This window comes from Acipenser ruthenus, chromosome 32 (assembly GCF_902713425.1).
Source record: "Acipenser ruthenus chromosome 32, fAciRut3.2 maternal haplotype, whole genome shotgun sequence".
Taxonomy (NCBI): domain Eukaryota; kingdom Metazoa; phylum Chordata; class Actinopteri; order Acipenseriformes; family Acipenseridae; genus Acipenser; species Acipenser ruthenus.
The window spans coordinates 3,365,417-3,391,293 of record NC_081220.1 but is presented as its reverse complement, the minus strand read 5'-3'; the positions used below and the strand labels follow the sequence as shown (position 1 = coordinate 3,391,293).

Sequence of the window (25,877 nt, the reverse complement as noted above, 5' to 3'; positions counted from 1 at the left end):
ACAGTGTGAAGATGGAATCTGTCCAGATTAAAGAGGAGTTCCCTGAACTTGAACCTGTCCCCTTTAGAGCGGAGGTCTTTGGGCTGGCTTCCCTCCCCATTAAACAGGAACTCTGTGAGATGCAATGTGACAGCAGTCAGCCGGAGGCTGAGCACAATGAATTGGAGATCCCCCAGACAGAAGAACCCCTTCCTGTTAAACAAGAAGAGGTGCTGGAAACTGTCCGTATTAAACGGGAGCCCCCTGAAGTAGAGTTTGACCACATGGAACCAGGGAAGGAAGAATCCGTGAGCTGGAGCCTGTACGCCTGCGGGACTGTAGCGTGGTGCTGGAGAGAATCTGTGTGAGAGAGCAAGGCGCTGGAGAGGAAGGCTCTCCCAACAGCACGCAAGGAGGTGGAAAGGAAGACGGGCGCTCCCATTCAGAATGCAGTCTAGCAGGTGAGTGACTCCAGTAGCTGTGACATTGTCATTCTAGATTGCGTGATCTCCACAGTGTGCTTGAGAGGGAGGGAGGGAGCACGTAGGTTACATTACTAGCTGTTTGTTTTTCCTGTACCAGTTCAAGATAGGACTCACTACTGGTGAACTTCAGATATAGATATAATGTTGTCATTGCTGTGGGGGAGTATTCTAGCAAGGGGTAGAAACACTAAAGTACTGTATATCATTAGAAATGTTCAGTGTAAAAATATATGGCTATTAAATGTGTAATGTAATGCTATTGAACAAGATATAATTGTAGTGTGTGTTAGAGAAAATAGACCTGAAACATTACAGGAGAACTTTGAAGTCAGATTTTGATCCCGGGGCTCGGTTTCCCCAGCATCAGTCTTTACTGACTGCTTTTACACAAAGTAAAGGCTTTAAGTTTAACTTTGCGTTTTTAAGCTGGTGTAACCCAGTGCAAGCCCCACAACTGAAATTCACATGCTTTAATCCACTCCAGCACCCAGCCACATGCCCTAAGCCTGCAAGCACTCCCTCTTACTTTCTTTCCTGTTCATATTTTCCAGGTTCCAGTCCAGCAGCTAAAGTGAGGGCGGTCGGTGGAGAATATCCTGACTGTGGGAAAGGTTTCACCCAGTTAGGGCATTTTAAAATACACCAGCGAATGCACACAGGAGAGAAACCGTATTGCTGCTCTGACTGTGGGAAGAGTTTCAGTCAGTCAACCAGCCTTGTTTCACACCAGCGAACTCACAGAGGAGAGAAACCGTATCGCTGCTCTGACTGTGGGAAGAGTTTCAGTCATTCAGTAACCCTGAAAGCACACCAGCGAACTCACAGAGGAGAGAAACCGTATCGCTGCTCTGACTGTGGGAAGTGTTTCAGTCAGTCCGGAAACCTTGTTTCACACCAACGAACTCACACAGGAGAGAAACCGTATCGCTGCTCTGACTGTGGGAATTGTTTCAGTCATTCAGTAACCCTGAAAGCACACCAGCGAACTCACAGAGGAGAGAAACCGTATCGCTGCTCTGACTGTGGGAAGAGTTTCTGTTTTAAACAAGGCCTTCAAAAACACCAGCGAATTCACAGAGGAAAGAAACCTTAAAAACTATGTTCAAGCATCTGTACAAATCTTAGGTACAGAAAGTCAAATGGTTTAATCTGAGTTCTAATGAGATTGACTGTACAATTAAACCTGGTGTGTGCTGATTAATTAATTAATTAATTATACAACACAATGTTAAAAACAACGCCCATGTCTAAATTGCATTCAAATGAACATGTATTTTTTTTTAAAGCTTGTTGTCAAATTGAGTTCTGGCGCTCTGCCTTTCTGCGTCGTTCTCAAGTTAACCAAGTACTTTATACAAGATTACGGATTTGCTTACGTTTCAACAAACTGAAACGAGATGCGTGAACACGAGTGAGTTTGTGTTTTTATAAGGAGTGTGAGATTATAACAATCAGACAAACACTGTGTTATGAGGAAATGTGTGTAATTGAGTTCTAATGAGACTTAATTGTACAATTAAACCTGGTGTGTGATGATTGAGCGATTTGATTAATATACAACAGGATACTAAACCATGCTAAAGAAAGAATACTGCTCCACCTAGGGAATACTGTCAGCAGAACCCGCCTACTAAATAATGGGCCCCCGCAAGGCTCTGTGCTCGCACCGGCACTGTGACGTGTATGTAAGTGACCTCCCCGTCACCACCAGCCAAAGCTTGGCTACCCCGATGACCGGGCTCATGCCACCCAAAGAAGAACTCAGGACGAGGTCGAAACAGACACCTGCGCGAAGACCTCTAAAAACTTGAAGCATATTTCAAATGCTGGAGGCTTCACCCTAACCTAAAGGATACTGTTGAGCAGCAGCTGCCTAAAGAGTATTGGATCAAAGCTGGTGGTTTGAGAAATGCAGCAGTGACCCTTCTGACTGCAGACTGGGCAGACTTCATGCTGACTGTACTGTCACTACCCTCTGCCAACGCTGAAGTGGAGCGGGTATTTAACTTGGTTAAAACTGACTTGCGCAACGTCTCCTTCACAGCACAGTCGAGCAGCTGCTGAATGTGAAGTTTGGATTACGAGGAACTACAGAAATGGAGAAGGGGCTGAACTAATATATAGCAGAGCCTGATATAGATGTGATACAGCCCTCTGAAATGTCTTTACTATATTGTAGACACTGATGTTGATGTGATACAGCTATCTGGAATATCATACAGCACCACGTGGCAATGTGCGTGATTCTCGGTGTGTGTGTAAGTGAGGGAGTGAGTCAGTGTGATGGGGTGGGTAAGCAAAGGAGTGAGTCTCGGTGTGACCGGGTGTGTAAGCGAGGGAGTCAGTCTCAGTGTGATGGGGTGTGTACGTGAATCAGTGTGACGGGGTAAGCGGGGGGGAGAGAGTCTCAGTGTGATGGGGTGTGTAAGCGAGGGAGTGAGTCTAGGTGTGTAAGCGAGGGAGTGACTCAGTGTGATGGAATGTGTAAACGAAGGAGTGAGTCTGTGTGACGGTGTGTAAGCGAGGGAGTCAGTCTAGGTGTGACGGGGTATGTAAGCGAGGGAGTGAGTCAATGTGATGGGGTAAGTGAGGGAGTGAGTCTCAGTGTGACGGGGTGTATGAGAGTGACGGGGTGTGTACACGAGGGAGTGAGTCTCAGTGTGACTGGGTGTGTACACGAGGGAGTGAGTCTCAGTGAGACTGGGTGTGTACACGAGGGAGTGAGTGTGATGGGGTAAGTGAGGGAGTGAGTCAGTGTGATGGGATAAGTGAGGGAGTGAGTCTCAGTATGACGGGCAGTGTACGCGAGGGAGTGAGTCTCAGTTTGACCGGCTGCATTACCATCTAATACTTACAGATGCATGTCCAGGTATTTAGATCTTATTCTGTAATTTGGTAGTAAAATGAAAAAAGCGAAGTGACAGAACAGGTGAGAGTTACAGAAAAACGTCATGCTTTTATTAAAATCAAGTATGCGAACAATTTCTTCAACACAAATATATTTCTACATTTTTTTAAAATTCTTTAAAAACACACTTCATGCAGTATTATCATTGGTAACAGTAATGTATGGCATAGCTTCATTTGCCCACTGGAAATCAGGAGAGTTAACTTATGACCTATAGGAGGGAATGAGACTTTCCCTGTAAATTGTCGCTCCATTGCCTACATAGGTCTCAGATGTACAGTTCTGAAAGAAACACATAATAGCAAACATGTCTTTTCATTGTAAAGCCTGATCCCCACTCATCTCTGTGCCTTACTCTCAGGATATCTGTTACACAGACACCCGAGCCGTGGTCTCACGCTGAAAGCATGTCAGTGAACCTGGGAAGCAGCTGACTGGTTAATGACAGGAAAGAAGCCAGGGGGCAATTTCACCTGACCAAGGAAGTGTAACACTTTGTGAAAGTATGGGTTGCAAACGGAGATTTCTTTAACCAAGTTCCGCACCGGATATGTTTTTCAAAATGAAAAGATTTACTATAGTAGGTGTTTCTTTCAAAACTGCACATTTTGAGACCTGTGTGTCAACAGGTGAGATTCATGGAATTACTCTGTCCGCTACAATCACTGCAATATCTCCCTGCAGTTACCACATCTGGACACAGGTGGTGCTGTATTACGAGGTGGAGCACTGTTTGTTGTTCCTCACTCAGCAGGGATTGCACCGTGATGTCACTGCAGGTGTGGTAACACACTTTGTTGCTGCCAGCAGGTCTCAGATATCAGGTATCCTAACGTATCCTTCTCATTGAGGTTCACTTTGTATATCGTTTCCTGTCAGCCGTTTAAAAAGCTCCCTGTGGCCTCAATTCAGCTCTCAAACGCCTCTCACTACAGCTGGTACACCAGCATGTAACCATCAATCTCTCTGATGTAAGGTTCCAGGTGGTATTTGTTACATCCACTAGGGGGCAGCAGATTGCTGCAGGAGAGGGCAGGTTAACCCTTAGCGGTCCATTTATTTTCACACGTGCAGTTTATTTTAGACGCGCTGTTTTAAAAGTATTTTTTTTTACAGTAAAACAGGTTTAAAAGGCCCTGCATATCAACAGGACACTCAGTACTGCATCTCCAGCCCCGCCCCACCCCTTGTTCGCTGTATTTTTCACATACCTCTTCATAGTCGTGCATACCGATAAATCATCTCCTGATCACTCGTTTTATCACCAAACTCCTCAATAATGCGATCCATGTCATTATTTTATTACAATAACATCTAAAAAAGCTCTGCAAATGTCTGATATTCTTTGAGCGCTGGATGCAGAAGCAGCTATCTTCTTTGTTTATGTCCGTGTTATCGATGTGGTGTCGGGACTATCTATATTCATGAGATACGCCCTTTTTTTTTTTTTTTTTCGGCTCCTATCGGTCTCACTCGGCCACTAAATGGTTTTCTCTGCTTTTTCCGGAGAAAAAAACGACTAGAGACCTGTTTATTATGTCTTTTTGATGATGTCGGACAGGGTCCGACGTTGGACCGGAAAGGGAAAATTGCAATATCGGACCAGGTCTGACATAGGACCGCAAAGGGTTAATGATTACACTCTGGTGTGCCAGCTGTACTTCGACAGATAGCTCTATAGACACCACAGGGAGCTTCAGCTTCCGAGACCGAAAGAGAAATGGATACTCCGAGTGAAACGAGAGGCAGAAGAATGCATTCGTTACAATACCGCTTGACATTTCAGACTCGTAGCAAGCTGACTGTGCGCGACCGCACCGGCGCCCCCTCCTGGCTGATTCTAGGAGCTGCTGCTGAGTCGTCTCCGCAGCAAGGAGGCAGGCTTGGTTTCGGTGTCCTCTGGGTCACTCTCACACTGCCTCTGGAGAGAGAACACAGCAGAGAGAAAGAATGAACAAACAGCAACCACACACTCACACTGCCTCTGGAGAGAGAACACAGCAGAGAGAAAGAATGAACAAACAAACAGCAACCACACACTCACACTGCCTCTGGAGAGAGAACACAGCAGAGAGAAAGAATGAACAAACAGCAACCACACACTCACACTGCCTCTGGAGAGAGAACACAGCAGAGAGAAAGAATGAACAAACAGCAACCACACACTCACACTGCCTCTGGAGAGAGAACACAGCAGAGAGAAAGAATGAACAAACAGCAACCACACACTCACACTGCCTCTGGAGAGAGAACACAGCAGAGAGAAAGAATGAACAAACAGCAACCACACACTCACACTGCCTCTGGAGAGAGAACACAGCAGAGAGAAAGAATGAACAAACAAACAGCAACCACACACTCACACTGCCTCTGGAGAGAGAACACAGCAGAGAGAAAGAATGAACAAACAAACAGCAACCACACACTCACACTGCCTCTGGAGAGAGAACACAGCAGAGAGAAAGAATGAACAAACAGCAACCACACACTCACACTGCCTCTGGAGAGAGAGCACAGCAGAGAGAAAGAATGAACAAACAGCAACCACACACTCACACTGCCTCTGGAGAGAGAACACAGCAGAGAGAAAGAATGAACAAACAAACAGCAATCACACACTCACACTGCCTCTGGAGAGAGAACACAGCAGAGAGAAAGAATGAACAAACAAACAGCAACCACACACTCACACTGCCTCTGGAAAGAGAACACAGCAGAGAGAAAGAATGAACAAACAAACAGCAACCACACACTCACACTGCCTCTGGAGAGAGAACACAGCAGAGAGAAAGAATGAACAAACAGCAACCACACACTCACACTGCCTCTGGAGAGAGAACACAGCAGAGAGAAAGAATGAACAAACAGCAACCACACACTCACACTGCCTCTGGAGAGAGAACACAGCAGAGAGAAAGAATGAACAAACAGCAACCACACACTCGCACTGCCTCTGGAGAGAGAACACAGCAGAGAGAAAGAATGAACAAACAGCAACCACACACTCACACTGCCTCTGGAGAGAGAACACAGCAGAGAGAAAGAATGAACAAACAGCAACCACACACTCGCACTGCCTCTGGAGAGAGAACACAGCAGAGAGAAAGAATGAACAAACAGCAACCACACACTCACACTGCCTCTGGAGAGAGAACACAGCAGAGAGAAAGAATGAACAAACAGCAACCACACACTCGCACTGCCTCTGGAGAGAGAACACAGCAGAGAGAAAGAATGAACAAACAAACAGCAACCACACACTCACACTGCCTCTGGAGAGAGAACACAGCAGAGAGAAAGAATGAACAAACAAACAGCAACCACACACTCACACTGCCTCTGGAGAGAGAACACAGCAGAGAGAAAGAATGAACAAACAGCAACCACACCCTCACACTGCCTCTGGAGAGAGAACACAGCAGAGAGAAAGAATGAACAAACAAACAGCAACCACACACTCACACTGCCTCTGGAGAGAGAACACAGCAGAGAGAAAGAATGAACAAACAGCAACCACACACTCACACTGCCTCTGGAGAGAGAACACAGCAGAGAGAAAGAATGAACAAACAAACAGCAACCACACACTCACACTGCCTCTGGAGAGAGAACACAGCAGAGAGAAAGAATGAACAAACAAACAGCAACCACACACTCACACTGCCTCTGGAGAGAGAACACAGCAGAGAGAAAGAATGAACAAACAGCAACCACACACTCACACTGCCTCTGGAGAGAGAACACAGCAGAGAGAAAGAATGAACAAACAAACAGCAATCACACACTCACACTGCCTCTGGAGAGAGAACACAGCAGAGAGAAAGAATGAACAAACAAACAGCAACCACACACTCGCACTGCCTCTGGAGAGAGAACACAGCAGAGAGAAAGAATGAACAAACAGCAACCACACACTCGCACTGCCTCTGGAGAGAGAACACAGCAGAGAGAAAGAATGAACAAACAGCAACCACACACTCACACTGCCTCTGGAGAGAGAACACAGCAGAGAGAAAGAATGAACAAACAGCAACCACACACTCACACTGCCTCTGGAGAGTGAACACAGCAGAGAGAAAGAATGAACAAACAAACAGCAATCACACACTCACACTGCCTCTGGAGAGAGAACACAGCAGAGAGAAAGAATGAACAAACAGCAACCACACACTCGCACTGCCTCTGGAGAGAGAACACAGCAGAGAGAAAGAATGAACAAACAAACAGCAACCACACACTCACACTGCCTCTGGAGAGAGAACACAGCAGAGAGAAAGAATGAACAAACAGCAACCACACACTCACACTGCCTCTGGAGAGAGAACACAGCAGAGAGAAAGAATGAACAAACAAACAGCAACCACACACTCACACTGCCTCTGGAGAGAGAACACAGCAGAGAGAAAGAATGAACAAACAGCAACCACACACTCGCACTGCCTCTGGAGAGAACACAGCAGAGAGAAAGAATGAACAAACAGCAACCACACACTCACACTGCCTCTGGAGAGAGAACACAGCAGAGAGAAAGAATGAACAAACAAACAGCAACCACACACTCACACTGCCTCTGGAGAGAGAACACAGCAGAGAGAAAGAATGAACAAACAGCAACCACACACTCACACTGCCTCTGGAGAGAGAACACAGCCGAGAGAAAGAATGAACAAACAGCAACCACACACTCACACTGCCTCTGGAGAGAGAGCACAGCAGAGAGAAAGAATGAACAAACAGCAACCACACTCTCACACTGCCTCTGGAGAGAACACAGCAGAGAGAAAGAATGAACAAACAAACAGCAACCACACACTCACACTGCCTCTGGAGAGAGAACACAGCAGAGAGAAAGAATGAACAAACAGCAACCACACACTCACACTGCCTCTGGAGAGAGAACACAGCAGAGAGAAAGAATGAACAAACAGCAACCACACACTCACACTGCCTCTGGAGAGAGAACACAGCAGAGAGAAAGAATGACAATCAATCAATCAATCAATCAATCCACTTGTCCCAGCTGTTAATCGATCCATCACATATCTTCCCCTATGACAGGGGTTTTGAAACAGCACCCCTTCAGTGTGAGGTTTTCAGCTCAAGTACCCTTTCACAATTCTCACTTGACTGGATGGTACCACAGGTGCAATAAAAGGCAGAATATTCTAATTAACACACTTAATTCCTATTTATTTAATATTTAATTTGTCACAGCAGTTTGGGACTGGCAAACTACTGGTTTAGGGGAGAATACCAAGCAGTAGGCTAAATTCTTAAAACTTTTAATGACATGCCTTTGGATGCACAGAATTTAGGAATCCCTTTGGAAATGCTCGCATTCGCTTTCTATTCAACAAAGTGATTATAAATAATACAAAAAGTGATTATAAATAATACACTGTAAATCATGTCACCATTTACTTCCCATCTCAGCAGACTTATGTGCCTTTTAAAATGTTTACAATATCAAAAACATTAACCTCAAGATAAAACTATAATAACTAACATTGATCAACAATTTTTTTTTATTAAAGCCAACATAACCATTAGCCAAAGGGATTCAGTATAACTTTCTGACGCTTTGTGCTTTCTGTACGCCTCGGTTTTCTTCCTTCATTTTTATCTTGCATGTATCCGTTTCAGCCAGACACTATTGATGTTACTAAAAATGCAGCTGCGCTAATAGTGTGAGCTTGGTGATTATTATTTGTTTACCGGAGGATTTATACTTAAAAAGAAAATGCTGAAATATTGTGCTTCACTGATTAGTGTTCAATTATATGTTGAAAACAGCAAAGCTCTTGAGCAGTACAGAGAGCTCTCCATAGGCACAATCACCAGACCCTGCAGCTTCACCCACCCCTAGCAGAGTGGAAATCCACAACTGAAATCACGCATGCGTACAGATGGAAAGTGCAGACGTGCGAGATTCTGTGGGTTTTTTTTTTTTCATCTGTGGCTCACTTTGAGCTGCTAAACAAAAGTGAAATACTTATGCACTGTGGTTTAGAGATCATATATATTACCAGAAAAATAAAAAAAACAATTAATTATTTATTGTAGTTTGTATTTGCATTGCTGAGTCGCCCTGCGTACCCCCTGTGACCCTTAGAAGCACCCCCAGGGGTACGTGTCCCCCCAGTTGAAAACCTCTGCCCTATGATATGAAGCCGTGACTCTACAAGGTGCTGGAAGGTGTCTCGAGGGATCCACTCAGTCCTTAATATTTCAAATGGACGGAGCGAGGCAGGCAGAGGATCGGGATGGCGCTTGCGTGCATCAAGTTCATCCCAAACATGCTCAGCTGGATTGTGGTGTCATGGAAGAACCCTTTTAAAGTTTCCCTTGATAAAAGCACAGCCGAGTGTAATAAAGCACAGTGAAACATAGGGAAGCATTGTAAAGCATATTAAAAACACATGGTCAAACTTTTGGAAGGGAAATCTGTGGCGCTCCTCAGATCAGTTGTGTGCAATTCTGTCTCGGGGGGGCTGGGTGCATCACTAGCAGGGTTCAGCACTGCTGGCTGGAGGCACAAGGATGCTAAAGTAAACGAAGGCATTTGTTCTGCCTTCCAGAGCAATCAAGGTCCCGGGTATACCAGGAGAACGTGCCCCACACCAGGGTATACCAGGAGAACATGCCCACACCAGGGTATACCAGGAGAACATGCTCACGCCAGGGTATACCAGGAGAACATGCCCCACACCAGGGTATACCAGGAGAACATGCCCACACCAGGGTATACCAGGAGAACATGCTCACGCCAGGGTATACCAGGAGAACATGCCCCACACCAGGGTATACCAGGAGAACATGCCCCACACCAGGGTATACCAGGAGAACATGCCCCACACCAGGGTATACCAGGAGAACATGCCCCACACCAGGGTATACCAGGAGAACATGCCCACACCAGGGTATACCAGGAGAACATGCCCACACCAGGGTATACCAGGAGAACATGCCCACGCCAGGGTATACCAGGAGAACATGCCCCACACCATGGCACTGCTGAACCCAGTCCTAATGAAATGGACAGGAAACCACTGACCCCCCCAACCCCATCTCTGAGAGAGATGACCTAGACACCCATTCTCACAGGAAGTGACACCACTTCCCCTGCTCACCAGGGCCTCGTCCTCCTTGGCGCTGTTCTTGCAGAGGCGCTGCAGGCGACACATCCGGTTACAGGCCCACACCATCTTATAGGAAACCTGCATCAGAACAACAGAGACACACCATCTTATAAGAGACCTGCACCAGAACAACAGAGACACACCATCTTATAAGAGACCTGCACCAGAACAACAGAGACACACCATCTTATAAGAGACATGCACCAGAACAACAGAGACACACCATCTTATAAGAGACCTGCACCAGAACAAGAGACAAACCATCTTATAGACCTGCACTAAAACAACAGAGACACACCATCTTATAAGAGACTTGCACCAGAACAGAGACACACCATCTTATAAGAGACCTGCACCAGAAAAACAGACACACCATCTTATAAGACCTGCACCAGAACAACAGACACACACTATCTTATAAGAGACCTGAATCAGAACAGAGACACACCATCTTATAAGGAACCTGCATCAGAAGAGAGATACACCATCTTATAGGAGACCTGCACATCTCATAGTATTGTGTTCTCTTTTCAAATTAAAACAGCTTTGTTTCTACGGAGAACATGTGATTCTTATGAACCTGACCTTTTGTTGGCTTACCAGTTTGTTTACATTCCCTGAAGGTAGTTTTGGCTGCAAGGAGGCGGGCACACACGCTGCCTCTCTCCTTGAAGCTTTCTGGTTGCTCTTTCTGTCACTCATGACTTCCAGTGCTTTGCTGTGCTTTTATTATCCACTGTGTCTTACAGTTATCATGACTCTTGTAATTCCACCCACAGACACCAGATGGTGCAGCAGAGACATGGAGGTTTTGGTACTGCACTGCAGGTGGACCAGTTGACTGTGCTTTGAATGCAGACTTCTTTCTTTTTTTTACAATGAGGAGGTAACATGGCTATTGCATGGGTCTCATATTTAACCTGGCTAAATATTGTATTTCCACATCAGTCCCTGAATACTCTTCCAAAATGATCTTCAATGGCTATGCAGACAGACAGACAGACAGTGGCACTACAGTGGTTCTGTATTATACTCCGGGGCAATGGTTACACAAGGGCAGCTGCAATGGGATGAGGCTGCCACTGGTAGAATGGGACCACACTGAAGATGTTTTTCGTATGGTTCACATGCCAGTGGAATCCCAGTTGATGATATATAAACCAGTGCACACTGTCTGGTAACACACTGCAGTATCACAGCTCCACATCAGGGCCAGGCACACAGTGTGCTGCTGGATCAGGGTAGACATCGGTTACAGACCCCCGTGAAGCTGCCAGCGCTGGTGACGCTGTGGTTCTGCGACCTAGTGGGGGTTTCTACTGGGAGATACACTAGGACTGGGGGTTCTACTGGGAGATACACTGGGACTGGGGTTTCTACTGGGAGATACACTAGGACTGGGGGTTCTACTGGGAGATACACTGGGACTGGGGTTTCTACTGGGAGATACACTGGGACTGGGGTTTCTACTGGGAGATACACTGGGAGGAAACTCACCTTCCATTTCCGCCTGGCGTTGAATTTTCTGAAATTCTTCATGTTGATGGAGGAGCGGCTGCGATTGGTGGCCTGCATCCTGTTGAGAGGCTGTGAGAGAGAGGGAGAGGGGAGAGAGATGGGGAGGGGAGAGAGATGGTACAGAGAGAGATGGGGAGGGGAGAGGGATGGAACAGGGAGAGATGGGGAGGGGAGAGGGATGGTACAGGGAGAGATGTGGAGGGGGAGGGGAGAGGGATGGTACAGGGAGAGATGGGGAGGGGAGAGAGATGGTACAGGGAGAGATGGGGAGGGGAGAGGGATGGTACAGGGAGAGATGGGGAGGGGAGAGAGATGGTACAGGGAGAGATGGGGAGGGGAGAGGGATGGAACAGGGAGAGATGGGGAGGGGAGAGGGATGGTACAGGGAGAGATGTGGAGGGGGAGGGGAGAGGGATGGTACAGGGAGATATGTGGAGGGGGAGGGGGAGGGATGGTACAGGGAGAGATGAGGAGGGGAGAGGGATGGTACAGGGAGAGATGGGGAGGGGGAGGGATGGTACAGGGAGAGATGGGGAGGGGGAGGGGGAGGGATGGTACAGGGAGAGATGGGGAGGGGAGAGGGATGGTACAGGGAGAGATGGGGAGGGGAGAAGGATGGTACAGGGAGAGATGGGGAGGGGGAGGGATGGTACAGGGAGAGATGGGGAGGGGGAGGGGGAGGGATGGTACAGGGAGAGATGGGGAGGGGAGAGGGATGGTACAGGGAGAGATGGGGAGGGGAGAGGGATGGTACAGGGAGAGATGGGGAGGGGGAGGGATGGTACAGGGAGAGATGGGGAGGGGGAGAGGGATGGTACAGGGAGAGATGGGGAGGGGGAGGGATGGTACAGGGAGATATGGGGAGGGGGGATGGTACAGGGAGAGATGTGGAGGGATGGTACAGGGAGATATGGGGAGGGGGGATGGTACAGGGAGAGATGTGGAGGGGGGGATGGTACAGGGAGAGATGGGGAGGGATGGTACAGGGAGAGATGTGGAGGGGGAGGGATGGTACAGGGAGAGATGGGGAGGGGAGAGGGATGGTACAGGGAGAGATGGGGAGGGATGGTACAGGGAGAGATGTGGAGGGGGAGGGATGGTACAGGGAGAGATGGGGAGGGGGAGGGATGGTACAGGGAGATATGTGGAGGGGAGAGGGAGAGAAGGGGAGGGGAGAGGGGGAGAGGGAGAGAAGGGGAGGGGGGCATGGGAGAGGGAGAGAAGGGGAGGGGGCATGGGAGAGGGAGTAGAGGAAGAAGAGAGGGAAAGAAAGGGAGGGGAAGGAGGACAGGAGAGGTAGAGGACAGGAGAATTATGACTTGCAATGAAAGCAGAATTATGTGAATTGCACATGACTGTAAACAGGAAACAAAGAAACTCAGTGCTGCAGGGGCGTCATCTGCTACAGGGCAGTGTCCCCCCTCCCCCAGATGGTCTACATGACACTATGTCTTCCACTTCTTGACTCTCCCAGACACATAACAATATAATCACAAATAAGATGGTGGAAGTTTTCTTCCCAAACGAATAAAATCCGTTTTTCAAACATCATTCTTTTCTAATGTAATCCGGATCTGGAATGGCGTTGACGACGGTTGCCATGGTGATGTAATTGCTCACGCTGAGAGTCTCAAGCCAAGGTGTCGGCAGTATTCATTCATTCTGATTGACAGTTCATCGTTGTCCAGTGATTGTATCCACAACACAGAATGGCATTGCATTGTATTGTTTCTGCAATATAATATTATTGATATCATGATGAAGAGAAATGTCGGATATGCTTGCCACAGCAGGTGGAAAACGGAAGAAATTAAACACAGCGATACGACAAGGAGGCTTAGTGAAACTTAGTGAACATTTTCAAGTTTGTTATAAAGCAGTGCTGTGCTTTAAAAATACTTGCATTGCACTTTTTTTTTTTTAAGGATAAGAACGATGTTGACAAAGCGCAGCACGCTGCCTCGTTGTAAATGCTCTTTGGGACAGAGAATGTTCAATGTTGACACAACATTGCCCTCCCCGAATTCTTCTGAAATGACGCCCCTGCGGTGCTGTAACCCAAAACTCACCCTCTCCCTCACTGTCTCAGTTCAGTAACATTTTGGAACAAAAACAGGGTTAATTGAAGGACAGGAAAGCAAGTCCCAGGGAGTCTCGTCACAAACCTTTATCCAGGGATGAATCAGGCTCTCGACTGCAGTCATCCTCTCACTGTGAAACAAGGGAACAGGACATCAGCACCTGCATTCACAAAGCTAAGGAAACTCAAGACACCTCAACTAACAACAAGGGAACAGGACATCAGCACCTGCATTCACAAAGCTAAGAAACCCAGACACCTTAACAAACAACAAGGGAACAGGACATCAGCACCTGCATTCACAAAGCTAAGGAAACTCAGACACCTCAACTAATGACAAGGGAACAGGACATCAGCACCTGCATTCACAAAGCTAAGGAAACTGAGACACCTCAACTAACAAGGGAACAGGACATCAGCACCTGCATTCACAAAGCTAAGGAAACTCAGACACCTCAACTAATGACAAGGGAACAGGACATCAGCACCTGCATTCACAAAGCTAAGGAAACTGAGACACCTCAACTAACAAGGGAACAGGACATCAGCACCTGCATTCACAAAGCTAAGGAAACTCAGACACCTCAACTAATGACAAGGGAACAGGACATCAGCACCTGCATTCACAAAGCTAAGGAAACTGAGACACCTCAACTAACAAGGGAACAGGACATCAGCACCTGCATTCACAAAGCTAAGGAAACTCAGACACCTCAACTAATGACAAGGGAACAGGACATCAGCACCTGCATTCACAAAGCTAAGGAAACTGAGACACCTCAACTAACAAGGGAACAGGACATCAGCACCTGCATTCACAAAGCTAAGGAAACTCAGACACCTCAACTAACTCTTCTTCTTCTGTCTGAAATCACCGACAGGCAGCAGAGAGAGAAGGAGGTTTCTACATGACCGGGGAGGAAGAACAACTACAAATCTGCACAAATCTCTGTGCAGCCTCCTCACTGGAAGTGCAGAGTAGAGGCATGTCAGTACTAGCTCTGTTATACTGGGATGCAGCTGTGTTATGTATGTATGAATTGGTAGATCATTTATCAGTGTCTGTTTCAGTCCTGACAACAGCTATGTTGCCTCTATAAGAAATCCATCACTTTAAATTAAATACATTTGTCTCTAAGAAAGAAATCTTGAATATATTGAAGTAAATAAGCACTCTGTAAGTCTTTAAGTGGCCTGTGTGTCGTTGAAGGTTCACCCTACCCCGTCTCCCCTCTGCCCCCCCCCGCTCCCTGTACTCTGTACCCTGCCCCCTGCCCTATGCCTCACCTGGGCTCCTTGACCAGCAGGCTCTGGATGAAGTCCTTGGCCATGGCGCTGGTCTGGCTGAAGTGCTGCTCGTCGAACTCGTAGGTCAGAGACACGATGTTGGTGAGAGTCTCTTCGTCTGTGTCACCCTGAAACGGGGAGGTACCACTGAGCCTGGGGGTGAGAGAGAGAGGGACTGTACCACTGAGTCTGGGGAGAGAGACAGAGGGACTGTACCACTGAGTCTGAGGATAGAGAGAGAGAGGGACTGTACCACTGAGCATGAGTGGGGAGAGAGAGGGACTCTACCACTGAGCCTGGGGATGGGGGGGGCGGGGGGGTGAGAGGGACTGTACCACTGAGTCTGATGGAGGGAGGGAGGTGAGAGAGAGAGCAAGAGAGGTAGAGAGAGGGGGTGAGAGAGGGGGTGAGAGAGCGACAGAGAGAGAGGGGGTGAGTTAGCAACAGAGAGAGAGAGGGACACAGAAAGAGATGTGAGAGAGAGCAAGAAAGAGAGCGCGTGTGAAACTTTTTCAATACTTACAGAATGAAGGTAATGACTCCAAGACTCCTAGAGAAAAACATTATTAAAAAAATAATTAAAACAACAATGACAATATTTGCTTGTATGTAACATTTACAAATATCCTCCCAGTGCAGTGAACCCTGTCCTGATTGATCTAGCCAGACTGGACTCCCAGTGCAGTGAACCCTGTCCTGATTGATACAACCCGACAGGACTCCCAGTGCAGTGAACCCAGTCCTGAATCATATAGCTAGACTGGACTCCCAGTGCAGTGAACCCTGTCCTGAATGATATAACCAGACAGGACTCCCAGTGCAGTGAACCCTGTCCTGAATGATACAACCCGACAGGACTCCCAGTGCAGTGAACCCAGTCCTGAATGATATAGCCAGACTGGACTCTCAGTGCAGTGAACCCAGTCCTGAATGATACAGCCAGACAGGACTCCCAGTGCAGTGAACCCTGTGCTGAATGATATAACCAGACTGGACTCCCAGTGCAGTGAACCCTGTGCTGAATGATATAGCCAGACTGGACTCCCAGTGCAGTGAACCCAGTCCTGAATGATTTAACCAGACAGGACTCCCAGTGCAGTGAACCCAGTCCTGAATGATACAGCCAGACAGGACTCCCAGTGCAGTGAACCCTGTGCTGAATGATATAACCAGACTGGACTCCCAGTGCAGTGAACCCTGTGCTGAATGATATAGCCAGACTGGACTCCCAGTGCAGTGAACCCAGTCCTGAATGATTTAACCAGACAGGACTCCCAGTGCAGTGAACCCTGTGCTGAATGATATAACCAGACTGGACTCCCAGTGCAGTGAACCCTGTCCTGATTGATCTAGCCAGATTGGACTCCCAGTGCAGTGAACCCTGTCCTGAATCATATAGCCAGACTGGACTCCCAGTGCAGTGAACCCAGTCCTGAATGATATAGCCAGACTGGACTCCCAGTGCAGTGAACCCTGTGCTGAATGATCTAACAAGACAGGACTCCCAGTGCAGTGAACCCTGTCCTGATTGATCTAGCCAGATTGGACTCCCAGTGCAGTGAACCCTGTCCTGAATCATATAGCCAGACTGGACTCCCAGTGTAGTGAACCCTGTCCTGATTGATATAACCAGACAGGACTCCCAGTGCAGTGAACCCTGTCCTGAATGATATAGCCAGGCAGACTCACCACATGTCTGCAGCCTCACTCAGCCTCTCGTAGTTGATAACTTCAGGAGCTGAGGGGGAACACGAAGGATACATATTAAAAGTCTGGGACAGTCTTTAGACTGAAGCAGAAACAGCAAAGGAATCACACAGAACCCTCACAATACATCTTAAACAGGGAAGGAATTCAGTATTCAGGTGATGTGGAAACACAATCATTCCCAACATCTACCTGCTTTGCACTGTCAGCAACATAGGTCTCGTTTACAGGTTTGGAAGAATCACAGGTTACAGCAAACATGCACGTAGGTTAAAGAAAGCTCTCAGTTTCCATGCTGTACTCTCATTAAATCTGTTACGCTTGCACTTCCTAGGTCACTTCAGTGGTGTCTTCTGGGGTGGGACGATTTTATCCTCCAGGTGACCCAAGGAAGTGCAACACTATTATGTGTTTATTTAGCAGATGCCTTTATTCAAGGGTGACTTGCAGAGGCTAGGGTGTGTGAACTAGACAGCGAGCTCTGCACAGAGAGCTCAGTGCGGGTTAGACAGCGAGCTCTGCACAGAGAGCTCAGTGCGGGTTAGACAGCGAGCTCTGCACAGAGAGGTCAGGCTAGACAGCAAGCTCTGCACAGAGAGCTCAGTGCGGGTTAGACAGCGAGCTCTGCACAGAGAGCTCAGTGCTGGTTAGACAGCGAGCTCTGCACAGAGAGCTCAGTGCGGGTTAGACAGCGAGCTCTGCACAGAGAGCTCAGTGCGGGTTAGACAGTGAGCTCTGCACAGAGAGCTCAGTGCGGGTTAGACAGCGAGCTCTGCACAGAGAGGTCAGGCTAGACAGCAAGCTCTGCACAGAGAGCTCAGTGCGGGTTAGACAGCGAGCTCTGCACAGAGAGCTCAGTGCGGGTTAGACAGCGAGCTCTGCACAGAGAGCTCAGTGCGGGTTAGACAGCGAGCTCTGCACAGAGAGGTCAGTGCGGGTTAGACAGCGAGCTCTGCACAGAGAGCTCAGTGCGGGTTAGACAGCGAGCTCTGCACAGAGAGCTCAGTGCGGGTTAGACAGCGAGCTCTGCACAGAGAGCTCAGTGCGGGTTAGACAGCGAGCTCTGCACAGAGAGGTCAGTGCGGGTTAGACAGCGAGCTCTGCACAGAGAGGTCAGGCTAGACAGCAAGCTCTGCACAGAGAGGTCAGTGTGGGTTAGACAGCAAGCTCTGCACAGAGAGCTCAGTGTGGGTTAGACAGCGAGCTCTGCACAGAGAGGTCAGTGCGGGTTAGACAGCGAGCTCTGCACAGAGAGGTCAGGCTAGACAGCGAGCTCTGCACAGAGAGGTCAGTGCGGGTTAGACAGCGAGCTCTGCACAGAGAGCTCAGTGCGGGTTAGACAGCGAGCTCTGCACAGAGAGCTCAGTGCGGGTTAGACAGCGAGCTCTGCACAGAGAGCTCAGTGCGGGTTAGACAGCGAGCTCTGCACAGAGAGGTCAGGCTAGACAGCAAGCTCTGCACAGAGAGGTCAGGCTAGACAGCGAGCTCTGCACAGAGAGGTCAGTGCGGGTTAGACAGCGAGCTCTGCACAGAGAGCTCAGTGCGGGTTAGACAGCGAGCTCTGCACAGAGAGCTCAGTGCGGGTTAGACAGCGAGCTCTGCATAGAGAGCTCAGTGCGGGTTAGACAGCGAGCTCTGCACAGAGAGCTCAGTGCGGGTTAGACAGCGAGCTCTGCACAGAGAGGTCAGTGCGGGTTAGACAGCGAGCTCTGCACAGAGAGGTCAAGCTAGACAGCGAGCTCTGCACAGAGAGCTCAGTGTGGGTTAGACAGCGAGCTCTGCACAGAGAGGTCAGTGCGGGTTAGACAGCGAGCTCTGCACAGAGAGGTCAGGCTAGACAGCGAGCTCTGCACAGAGAGGTCAGTGCGGGTTAGACAGCAAGCTCTGCACAGAGAGCTCAGTGCGGGTTAGACAGCGAGCTCTGCACAGAGAGGTCAGTGCGGGTTAGACAGCGAGCTCTGCACAGAGAGGTCAAGCTAGACAGCGAGCTCTGCACAGAGAGCTCAGTGTGGGTTAGACAGCGAGCTCTGCACAGAGAGGTCAGTGCGGGTTAGACAGCGAGCTCTGCACAGAGAGGTCAGGCTAGACAGCAAGCTCTGCACAGAGAGCTCAGTGCGGGTTAGACAGCGAGCTCTGCACAGAGAGCTCAGTGCGGGTTAGACAGCGAGCTCTGCACAGAGAGGTCAGTGCGGGTTAGACAGCGAGCTCTGCACAGAGAGGTCAGTGCGGGTTAGACAGCGAGCTCTGCACAGAGAGGTCAGGCTAGACAGCAAGCTCTGCACAGAGAGCTCAGTGCGGGTTAGACAGCGAGCTCTGCACAGAGAGCTCAGTGCTGGTTAGACAGCGAGCTCTGCACAGAGAGGTCAAGCTAGACAGCGAGCTCTGCACAGAGAGCTCAGTGTGGGTTAGACAGCGAGCTCTGCACAGAGAGGTCAGTGCGGGTTAGACAGCGAGCTCTGCACAGAGAGGTCAGGCTAGACAGCGAGCTCTGCACAGAGAGGTCAGTGCGGGTTAGACAGCAAGCTCTGCACAGAGAGCTCAGTGCGGGTTAGACAGCGAGCTCTGCACAGAGAGGTCAGTGCGGGTTAGACAGCGAGCTCTGCACAGAGAGGTCAAGCTAGACAGCGAGCTCTGCACAGAGAGCTCAGTGTGGGTTAGACAGCGAGCTCTGCACAGAGAGGTCAGTGCGGGTTAGACAGCGAGCTCTGCACAGAGAGGTCAGGCTAGACAGCAAGCTCTGCACAGAGAGGTCAGTGTGGGTTAGACAGCGAGCTCTGCACAGAGAGGTCAGTGCGGGTTAGACAGCGAGCTCTGCACAGAGAGGTCAGTGCGGGTTAGACAGCGAGCTCTGCACAGAGAGGTCAGGCTAGACAGCAAGCTCTGCACAGAGAGCTCAGTGCGGGTTAGCCAGCGAGCTCTGCACAGAGAGCTCAGTGCTGGTTAGACAGCGAGCTCTGCACAGAGCTCAGTGCGGGTTAGACAGCGAGCTCTGCACAGAGAGCTCAGTGCGGGTTAGACAGCGAGCTCTGCACAGAGAGCTCAGTGCGGGTTAGACAGCGAGCTCTGCACAGAGAGGTTCAGTGAGGGTTAGACAGCGAGCTCTGCACAGAGAGGTTCAGTGCGGGTTAGACAGCGAGGTCTGCATAGAGAGCTCAGTGCGGGTTAGACAGCGAGCTCTGCACAGAGAGCTCAGTGCGGGTTAGACAGCGAGGTCTGCACAGAGAGGTCAGTGCGGGTTAGACAGCGAGCTCTGCACAGAGAGCTCAGTGCGGGTTAGACAGCGAGCTCTGCACAGAGAGCTCAGTGCGGGTTAGACAGCGAGCTCTGCACAGAGAGCTCAGTGCGGCTTAGACAGCGAGCTCTGCACAGAGAGCTCAGTGCGGGTTAGACAGCGAGCTCTGCACAGAGAGCTCAGTGCGGGTTAGACAGCGAGCTCTGCACAGAGAGCTCAGTGCGGGTTAGACAGCGAGCTCTGCACAGAGAGCTCAGTGCGGGTTAGACAGCGAGCTCTGCACAGAGAGCTCAGTGCGGGTTAGACAGCGAGCTCTGCACAGAGAGCTCAGTGCGGGTTAGACAGCGAGCTCTGCACAGAGAGCTCAGTGCGGGTTAGACAGCGAGCTCTGCACAGAGAGCTCAGTGTGGGTTAGACAGCGAGCTCTGCACAGAGAGCTCAGTGCGGGTCTCATGTGGATGTCAGGGTTATTAACTCCCTTTAAGTGGTGATGCATGTTTCTGATGGGAGGGGGTTTCACAGGAAGTACCGTGACAGACAGGAAGTCACTTTCTGGTCAGCCTGGGTCTGGCAATGAGACAGTAAAGAGGCCTCCATTTATAGCAAACCGCTAGGTGTGCATACAACACATCTCCATACATAATGAACATGTAACTGTGCATTTCCAAATGTTGCTTTCAGGCAATTTTTATGGTGCTGTTCATTTTTTCTAATATTATTTTACTTCTGATACACACATACAAAATATACAGAATATGCAGAAACAGTAAGATAAACTAAAAGAAAGACTCAACATGTTTCTCAACCACAAGTCTTTCTCAGCGTCTTCAATGGAAACACTATTTGGAAGAAAATGGAAGAAATAACAGGGCTGGGATGTTTGTCGTTGACTTGTTTTAGTTTCTTTCAGTATTTAGAAATGTTAAGTGTCTCATCTAGCAAGCTATAGCCATGACACCCCACTACCACACACACATATTTAATGTCATTTTGAGACACCCAGAAATCCTGGCACAGCCATGAGGGATCTGGACTGTTCCACTCACCGATGTACTGAGGGGTGCCAGACAGGCTCTTGTACTCGACCCCCTCCTCTATCCGGTGGGACAGTCCGAAGTCGATGAGCTTGATGTGGGGTTGGGGCATGACCTTCTCCAGCAGCATGATGTTCTCTGGCTGTGACACACAGAGACACACACACACACACTCATTATACAATCACAAACATGAACATCATACTCAGGGGCTACTATTAAACACAAGAGTGATGTTCAGGACCCTCATTAAGAGAATGGCCCCTATGTGCTGACTGTGTCTGTCTGTCTCTCACTCTCTACATGGAGAGCATGACAGCTGTCTTGATTTTGCACCAGTCTTCAGCAGGCTTGTGTCACACACTCCCAGACTCCTATAGGCGTTTCCCATTGCATTTGGATAATTCCAATAAACAATTTGCACAAAAATTTCTAACCTTTCAGATACTGTGCAATTATTACATCATTATGAAGACGCTGTGGGTGGAGCGTGTGCTGCGTGTGCAGTGCTCGCGGTACCTTGAGGTCGAAGTGTGCGATGTGTTTGGAGTGCTCGCTGTACCTTGAGGTCGAAGTGTGCGATGTGTTTGGAGTGCTCGCTGTACCTTGAGGTCGAAGTGTGCGATGTGTTTGGAGTGCTCGCTGTACCTTGAGGTCGAAGTGTGCGATGTGTTTGGAGTGCATGTATCCCACTCCCTGCAGGATCTGCTTCATGAACTGGATGGCGTCGTCCTCAGAGAGCATCTCCTTCTCAGCCACGAAGTCAAAGAGCTCCCCTCCACGGATCCTAGGACAGAGGAGACACGGTCAACCAGGACAGGCACAACCAGGACAGTCACCCAGCACAACTACCACAGTCACCCAGCACAACCAGGACAGGCACCCAGCACAACCAGGACAGGCACCCAGCACAGGCACCCAGCACAACCAGGACAGTCAACCAGCACAACCAGGACAGGCACCCAGCACAGGCACCCAGCACAACCAGGACAGTCAACCAGCACAACCAGGACAGGCACCCAGCACAGGCACCAAGCACAACCAGGACAGGCACCCAGCACAACCAGCACAGTCACCCAGCACAACCAGCACTTCAGAGAGCAGCTTCACAACATCACAGACAATCACATCAATATCAGGGTCTGCTTATAAAGACATTTCAGAGGGCTGTATGACAGCAATATCAGGGTCTGCTACACAGGGCCACCCAAATCTGCGCCTATGTGAATGCCAAGTTTAAGTAAATGTATACAAACCAACTCACACATCATTTACCAAATTTAACATGTAGAAAATAGAAAACAGAAAGTACTGATTAGAGGAGAAACCTCAAAATGGAGCGAGGTAACCAGTGGTGTACCACAGGGATCAGTATTAGGTCCTCTGCTATTCCTAATCTACATTAATGATTTAGATTCTGGTATAGTAAGCAAACTTGTTAAATTTGCAGACGACACAAAAATAGGAGGAGTGGCAAACACTGTTGCAGCAGCAAAGGTCATTCAAAATGATCTAGACAGCATTCAGAACTGGGCAGACACATGGCAAATGACATTTAATAGAGAAAAGTGTAAAATATTGCACGCAGGCAATAAAAATGTGCATTATAAATATCATATGAGAGATACTGAAATTGAAGGAATCTATGAAAAAGATCTAGGAGTTTATGTTGACTCAGAAATGTCTTCATCTAGACAATGTGGGGAAACTATAAAAAAGGCCAACAAGATGCTCTGATATATTGTGAGAACTGTTGAATTTAAATCAAGGGAATTAATGTTAAAACTTTACAATGCATTAGTAAGACCTCACCTAGAATATTGTGTTCAGTTCTGGTCACCTCGTTACAAAAAGAATATTGCTGCTGTAGAAAGAGTACAAAGAAGAGCAACCAGAATTATCCGGGTTTAAAAGACATGTCGTTGCAGACAGGCTAAAATAATTGAATCTATTCAGTCTTGAACAAAGAAGACTACGCTGTGATCTGATTCAAACATTCAAAATCCTAAAAGGTATAGAAAATGTCGACCCAGGGGACTTTTTTGACCTGAAAAAAGAAACAAGGACCAGGGGTCACAAATGGAGATGAGATAAGGGGCATTCAGAACAGAAAATAGGAGGCACTTTTTTACACAGAGAATTGTGAGGGTCTGGAACCAACTCCCCAGTAATGTTGTTGAAGCTGACACCCTGGGATCCTTCAAGAAGCAGCTTGATGAGATTCTGGGATCAATAAGCTACTAACAACCAAACGAGCAAGATGGGCTGAATGGCCTCCTCTTGTTTGTAAACTTTCTTATGTTCTGATGTTCTTAACTGACTTCCACCCCACTTACTCTCACTTCAACTCGCCTGCTTCCGCTGGCCTGTGCTCTGACACATGCTGTGCACACCGTACTGGCCAGCCTTGTGGTCACATGTTCACCCAGCCTGGCTCGATCAGGGGAGTGTGTCCAGTGTTTTTTCTGACACATGCTGTGCACACCGTACTGGCCAGCCTTGTGGTCACATGATCACCCAGCCTGGCTCGATCAGGGGAGTGTGTCCAGTGTTTTTTCTGACACATGCTGTGCACACCGTACTGGCCAGCCTTGTGGTCACATGTTCACCCAGCATGGCTCGATCAGGGGAGTGTGTCCAGTGTTTTTTCTGACACATGCTGTGCACACCGTACTGGCCAGCCTTGTGGTCACATGTTCACCCAGCATGGCTCGGAGATCAGGGGAGTGTGTCCAGTGTTTTTTCTGACACATGCTGTGCACACCGTACTGGCCAGCCTTGTGGTCACATGTTCACCCAGCATGGCTCGGAGATCAGGGGAGTGTGTCCAGTGTCTTTTCTGACACATGCTGTGCACACCGTACTGGCCAGCCTTGTGGTCACATGTTCACCCAGCATGGCTCGATCAGGGGAGTGTGTCCAGTGTTTTTTCTGACACATGCTGTGCACACCGTACTGGCCAGCCTTGTGGTCACATGATCACCCAGCCTGGCTCGATCAGGGGAGTGTGTCCAGTGTTTTTTCTGACACATTCTGTGCACACCGTACTGGCCAGCCTTGTGGTCACATGTTCACCCAGCCTGGCTCGGAGATCAGGGGAGTGTGTCCAGTGTTTTTTCTGACACATGCTGTGTACACCGTACTGGCCAGTCTCGTGGTCACATGATCACCCAGCCTGGCTCGACGATCAGGGGAGTGTGTCCAGTGTTTTTTTAACCATTGCATATTCAAATGAAAAAGTCTCAGACACTAAAAGATTTAAACAGAGCCATGAAGGCTGAAATAACGGCTCTATCTGAGAAAGAAGAGAAAAAAAAGAAAACTCTTGCTTACAAATGTTCTTGGAAGAGAGCCTGTTCAATTGGTTTCAATGTGTCTGCGGTGGTTTGGTTTGTTAGTTACTGATCATGTCACTCTGCTTATTATTAGTGCCTCTGAAGTGATCTGAAGAGGGTTTGCCTGTATCTCTAATTGTATAGAGTGGGCTCTATTGATAAGCAATCCCAAGCAGCCCTCCATTCTTCACATGTCTACGCTGTGGCTTTCCCAGGGTACCACGGTAACAATGGAATGTCTTGCTGCTCACGCGCGCTGCAAACTCCCAGCAGTCACTATGCAGGCTAGAGCTCTGATAAGAGCAGGCAGGGTACAGCACACACAAACACACAGGGAGAGCTTTCATTCCTATTCCTTTCAGATGATGGGAAGCTGTTAGTCATTTATCTCAATTAGCTCTGGAGCTTTTTAATTGCATTTCTGTTTTTCTTTTTTTGTTTTTTTTATCCTGATTAAAGTGGATGTTTGACATTCCGCGGGCTGTCCAGACAGAGAGAGAGAGAGAGAGAGAGAGAGAGAGAGAGAGAGAGAGAGAGAGAGAGAGAGAGAGAGAAACAGCGTGAGAGAGAGTGTGAGAGAGAGAGAGAGAGAGAGAGAGAGAAACAGCGTGAGAGAGAGAGAGCATGAGAGAGAGAGTGTAAGACAGTGAGACTCGACAGAGCGACAGAGAGCGCGGGTCTGGTTTCCTGTTTCCCACATCATCGCGTCAAAAACTGGTTAACAAAAAAAAATGCACTTACCCAAGCACTGCTTAAAATAGAGAGGGGTGATAAAGAACAGAGAGGAGGAGGAGAAGGAAGGAAGAGGGAGAGAGGAGGAACTGAGAAGACCGGTTTTAAAATTTTCAGATAGACGGAGAGGAGGAAATAGAATAGAGAGGGAATGGAGAGAGAAAAGAGGGACAGAGAGAAAGAGGAGGGGGAGCCCGGGCCAGTAATCTCTGTGTGTTACACAAGACATGTGTGCAGCCTGGGGTCAGGCAGGAGCTCCCTTCACAGTGAGAGGCACAAGCAGCAGAGCTTGTCACTCAGCACCCCTCAACACACACTCAGGGAGCCCTTGTGAGCTACATCCCTCCTGCCCTGCCTGCACTGACTGGTTTGAGAAGCAAAGCAGAGAAGATAATGAACCAGCTCCCTTCTCAAAGTTTACTGCTGTGGTATCCCCCTGGT

General features: G+C 48.6%; 2 protein-coding genes across 7 annotated transcripts in view; one reads left to right on the top strand and one right to left on the bottom strand.

Annotated features, from left to right (window-relative positions):
* The first annotated feature begins 261 nt into the window (after positions 1 to 261).
* LOC131703183 (zinc finger protein 79-like) lies at positions 262 to 2,980 on the top strand. Its single transcript, XM_059006163.1, has 2 exons — positions 262 to 440; positions 1,016 to 2,980. The coding sequence occupies exon 2, from the start codon at positions 1,114 to 1,116 to the stop codon at positions 1,555 to 1,557; it is 444 nt and encodes a 147-aa protein (XP_058862146.1). The 5' UTR covers positions 262 to 440; positions 1,016 to 1,113; the 3' UTR covers positions 1,558 to 2,980.
* A 414-nt stretch (positions 2,981 to 3,394) lies between these two features.
* LOC117962669 (death-associated protein kinase 2-like) overlaps positions 3,395 to 25,877 on the bottom strand; it is a 43,404-nt gene continuing 20,921 nt past the window's right edge. For 2 of the 6 annotated variants that reach the window (XM_059006137.1, XM_059006138.1), the window contains exons 4-12: positions 22,018 to 22,156; positions 21,382 to 21,511; positions 17,086 to 17,134; positions 15,920 to 15,946; positions 15,397 to 15,549; positions 14,195 to 14,240; positions 12,009 to 12,098; positions 10,503 to 10,589; positions 7,839 to 8,131 (exon numbers count right to left, since the gene is read on the bottom strand). In XM_059006137.1, the coding sequence (XP_058862120.1) occupies positions 7,865 to 8,131; positions 10,503 to 10,589; positions 12,009 to 12,098; positions 14,195 to 14,240; positions 15,397 to 15,549; positions 15,920 to 15,946; positions 17,086 to 17,134; positions 21,382 to 21,511; positions 22,018 to 22,156 (988 nt within the window). In that variant the 3' untranslated portion in view covers positions 7,839 to 7,864. Of the gene's footprint in view, positions 5,294 to 7,838; positions 8,132 to 10,502; positions 10,590 to 10,835; positions 10,862 to 10,974; positions 11,012 to 12,008; positions 12,099 to 14,194; positions 14,241 to 15,396; positions 15,550 to 15,919; positions 15,947 to 17,085; positions 17,135 to 21,381; positions 21,512 to 22,017; positions 22,157 to 25,877 lie in introns of those variants that run through there. The other 4 variants (XM_059006135.1, XM_059006136.1, XM_059006139.1 and 1 more) reach the window with 3 other exon arrangements.

What these genes read in the sequence shown, in the direction of transcription:
- LOC131703183 (XM_059006163.1), top strand. Translation starts at nt 1,114, where the DNA reads ATGCACACAGGAGAGAAACCGTATTGCTGCTCTGACTGTGGGAAGAGT.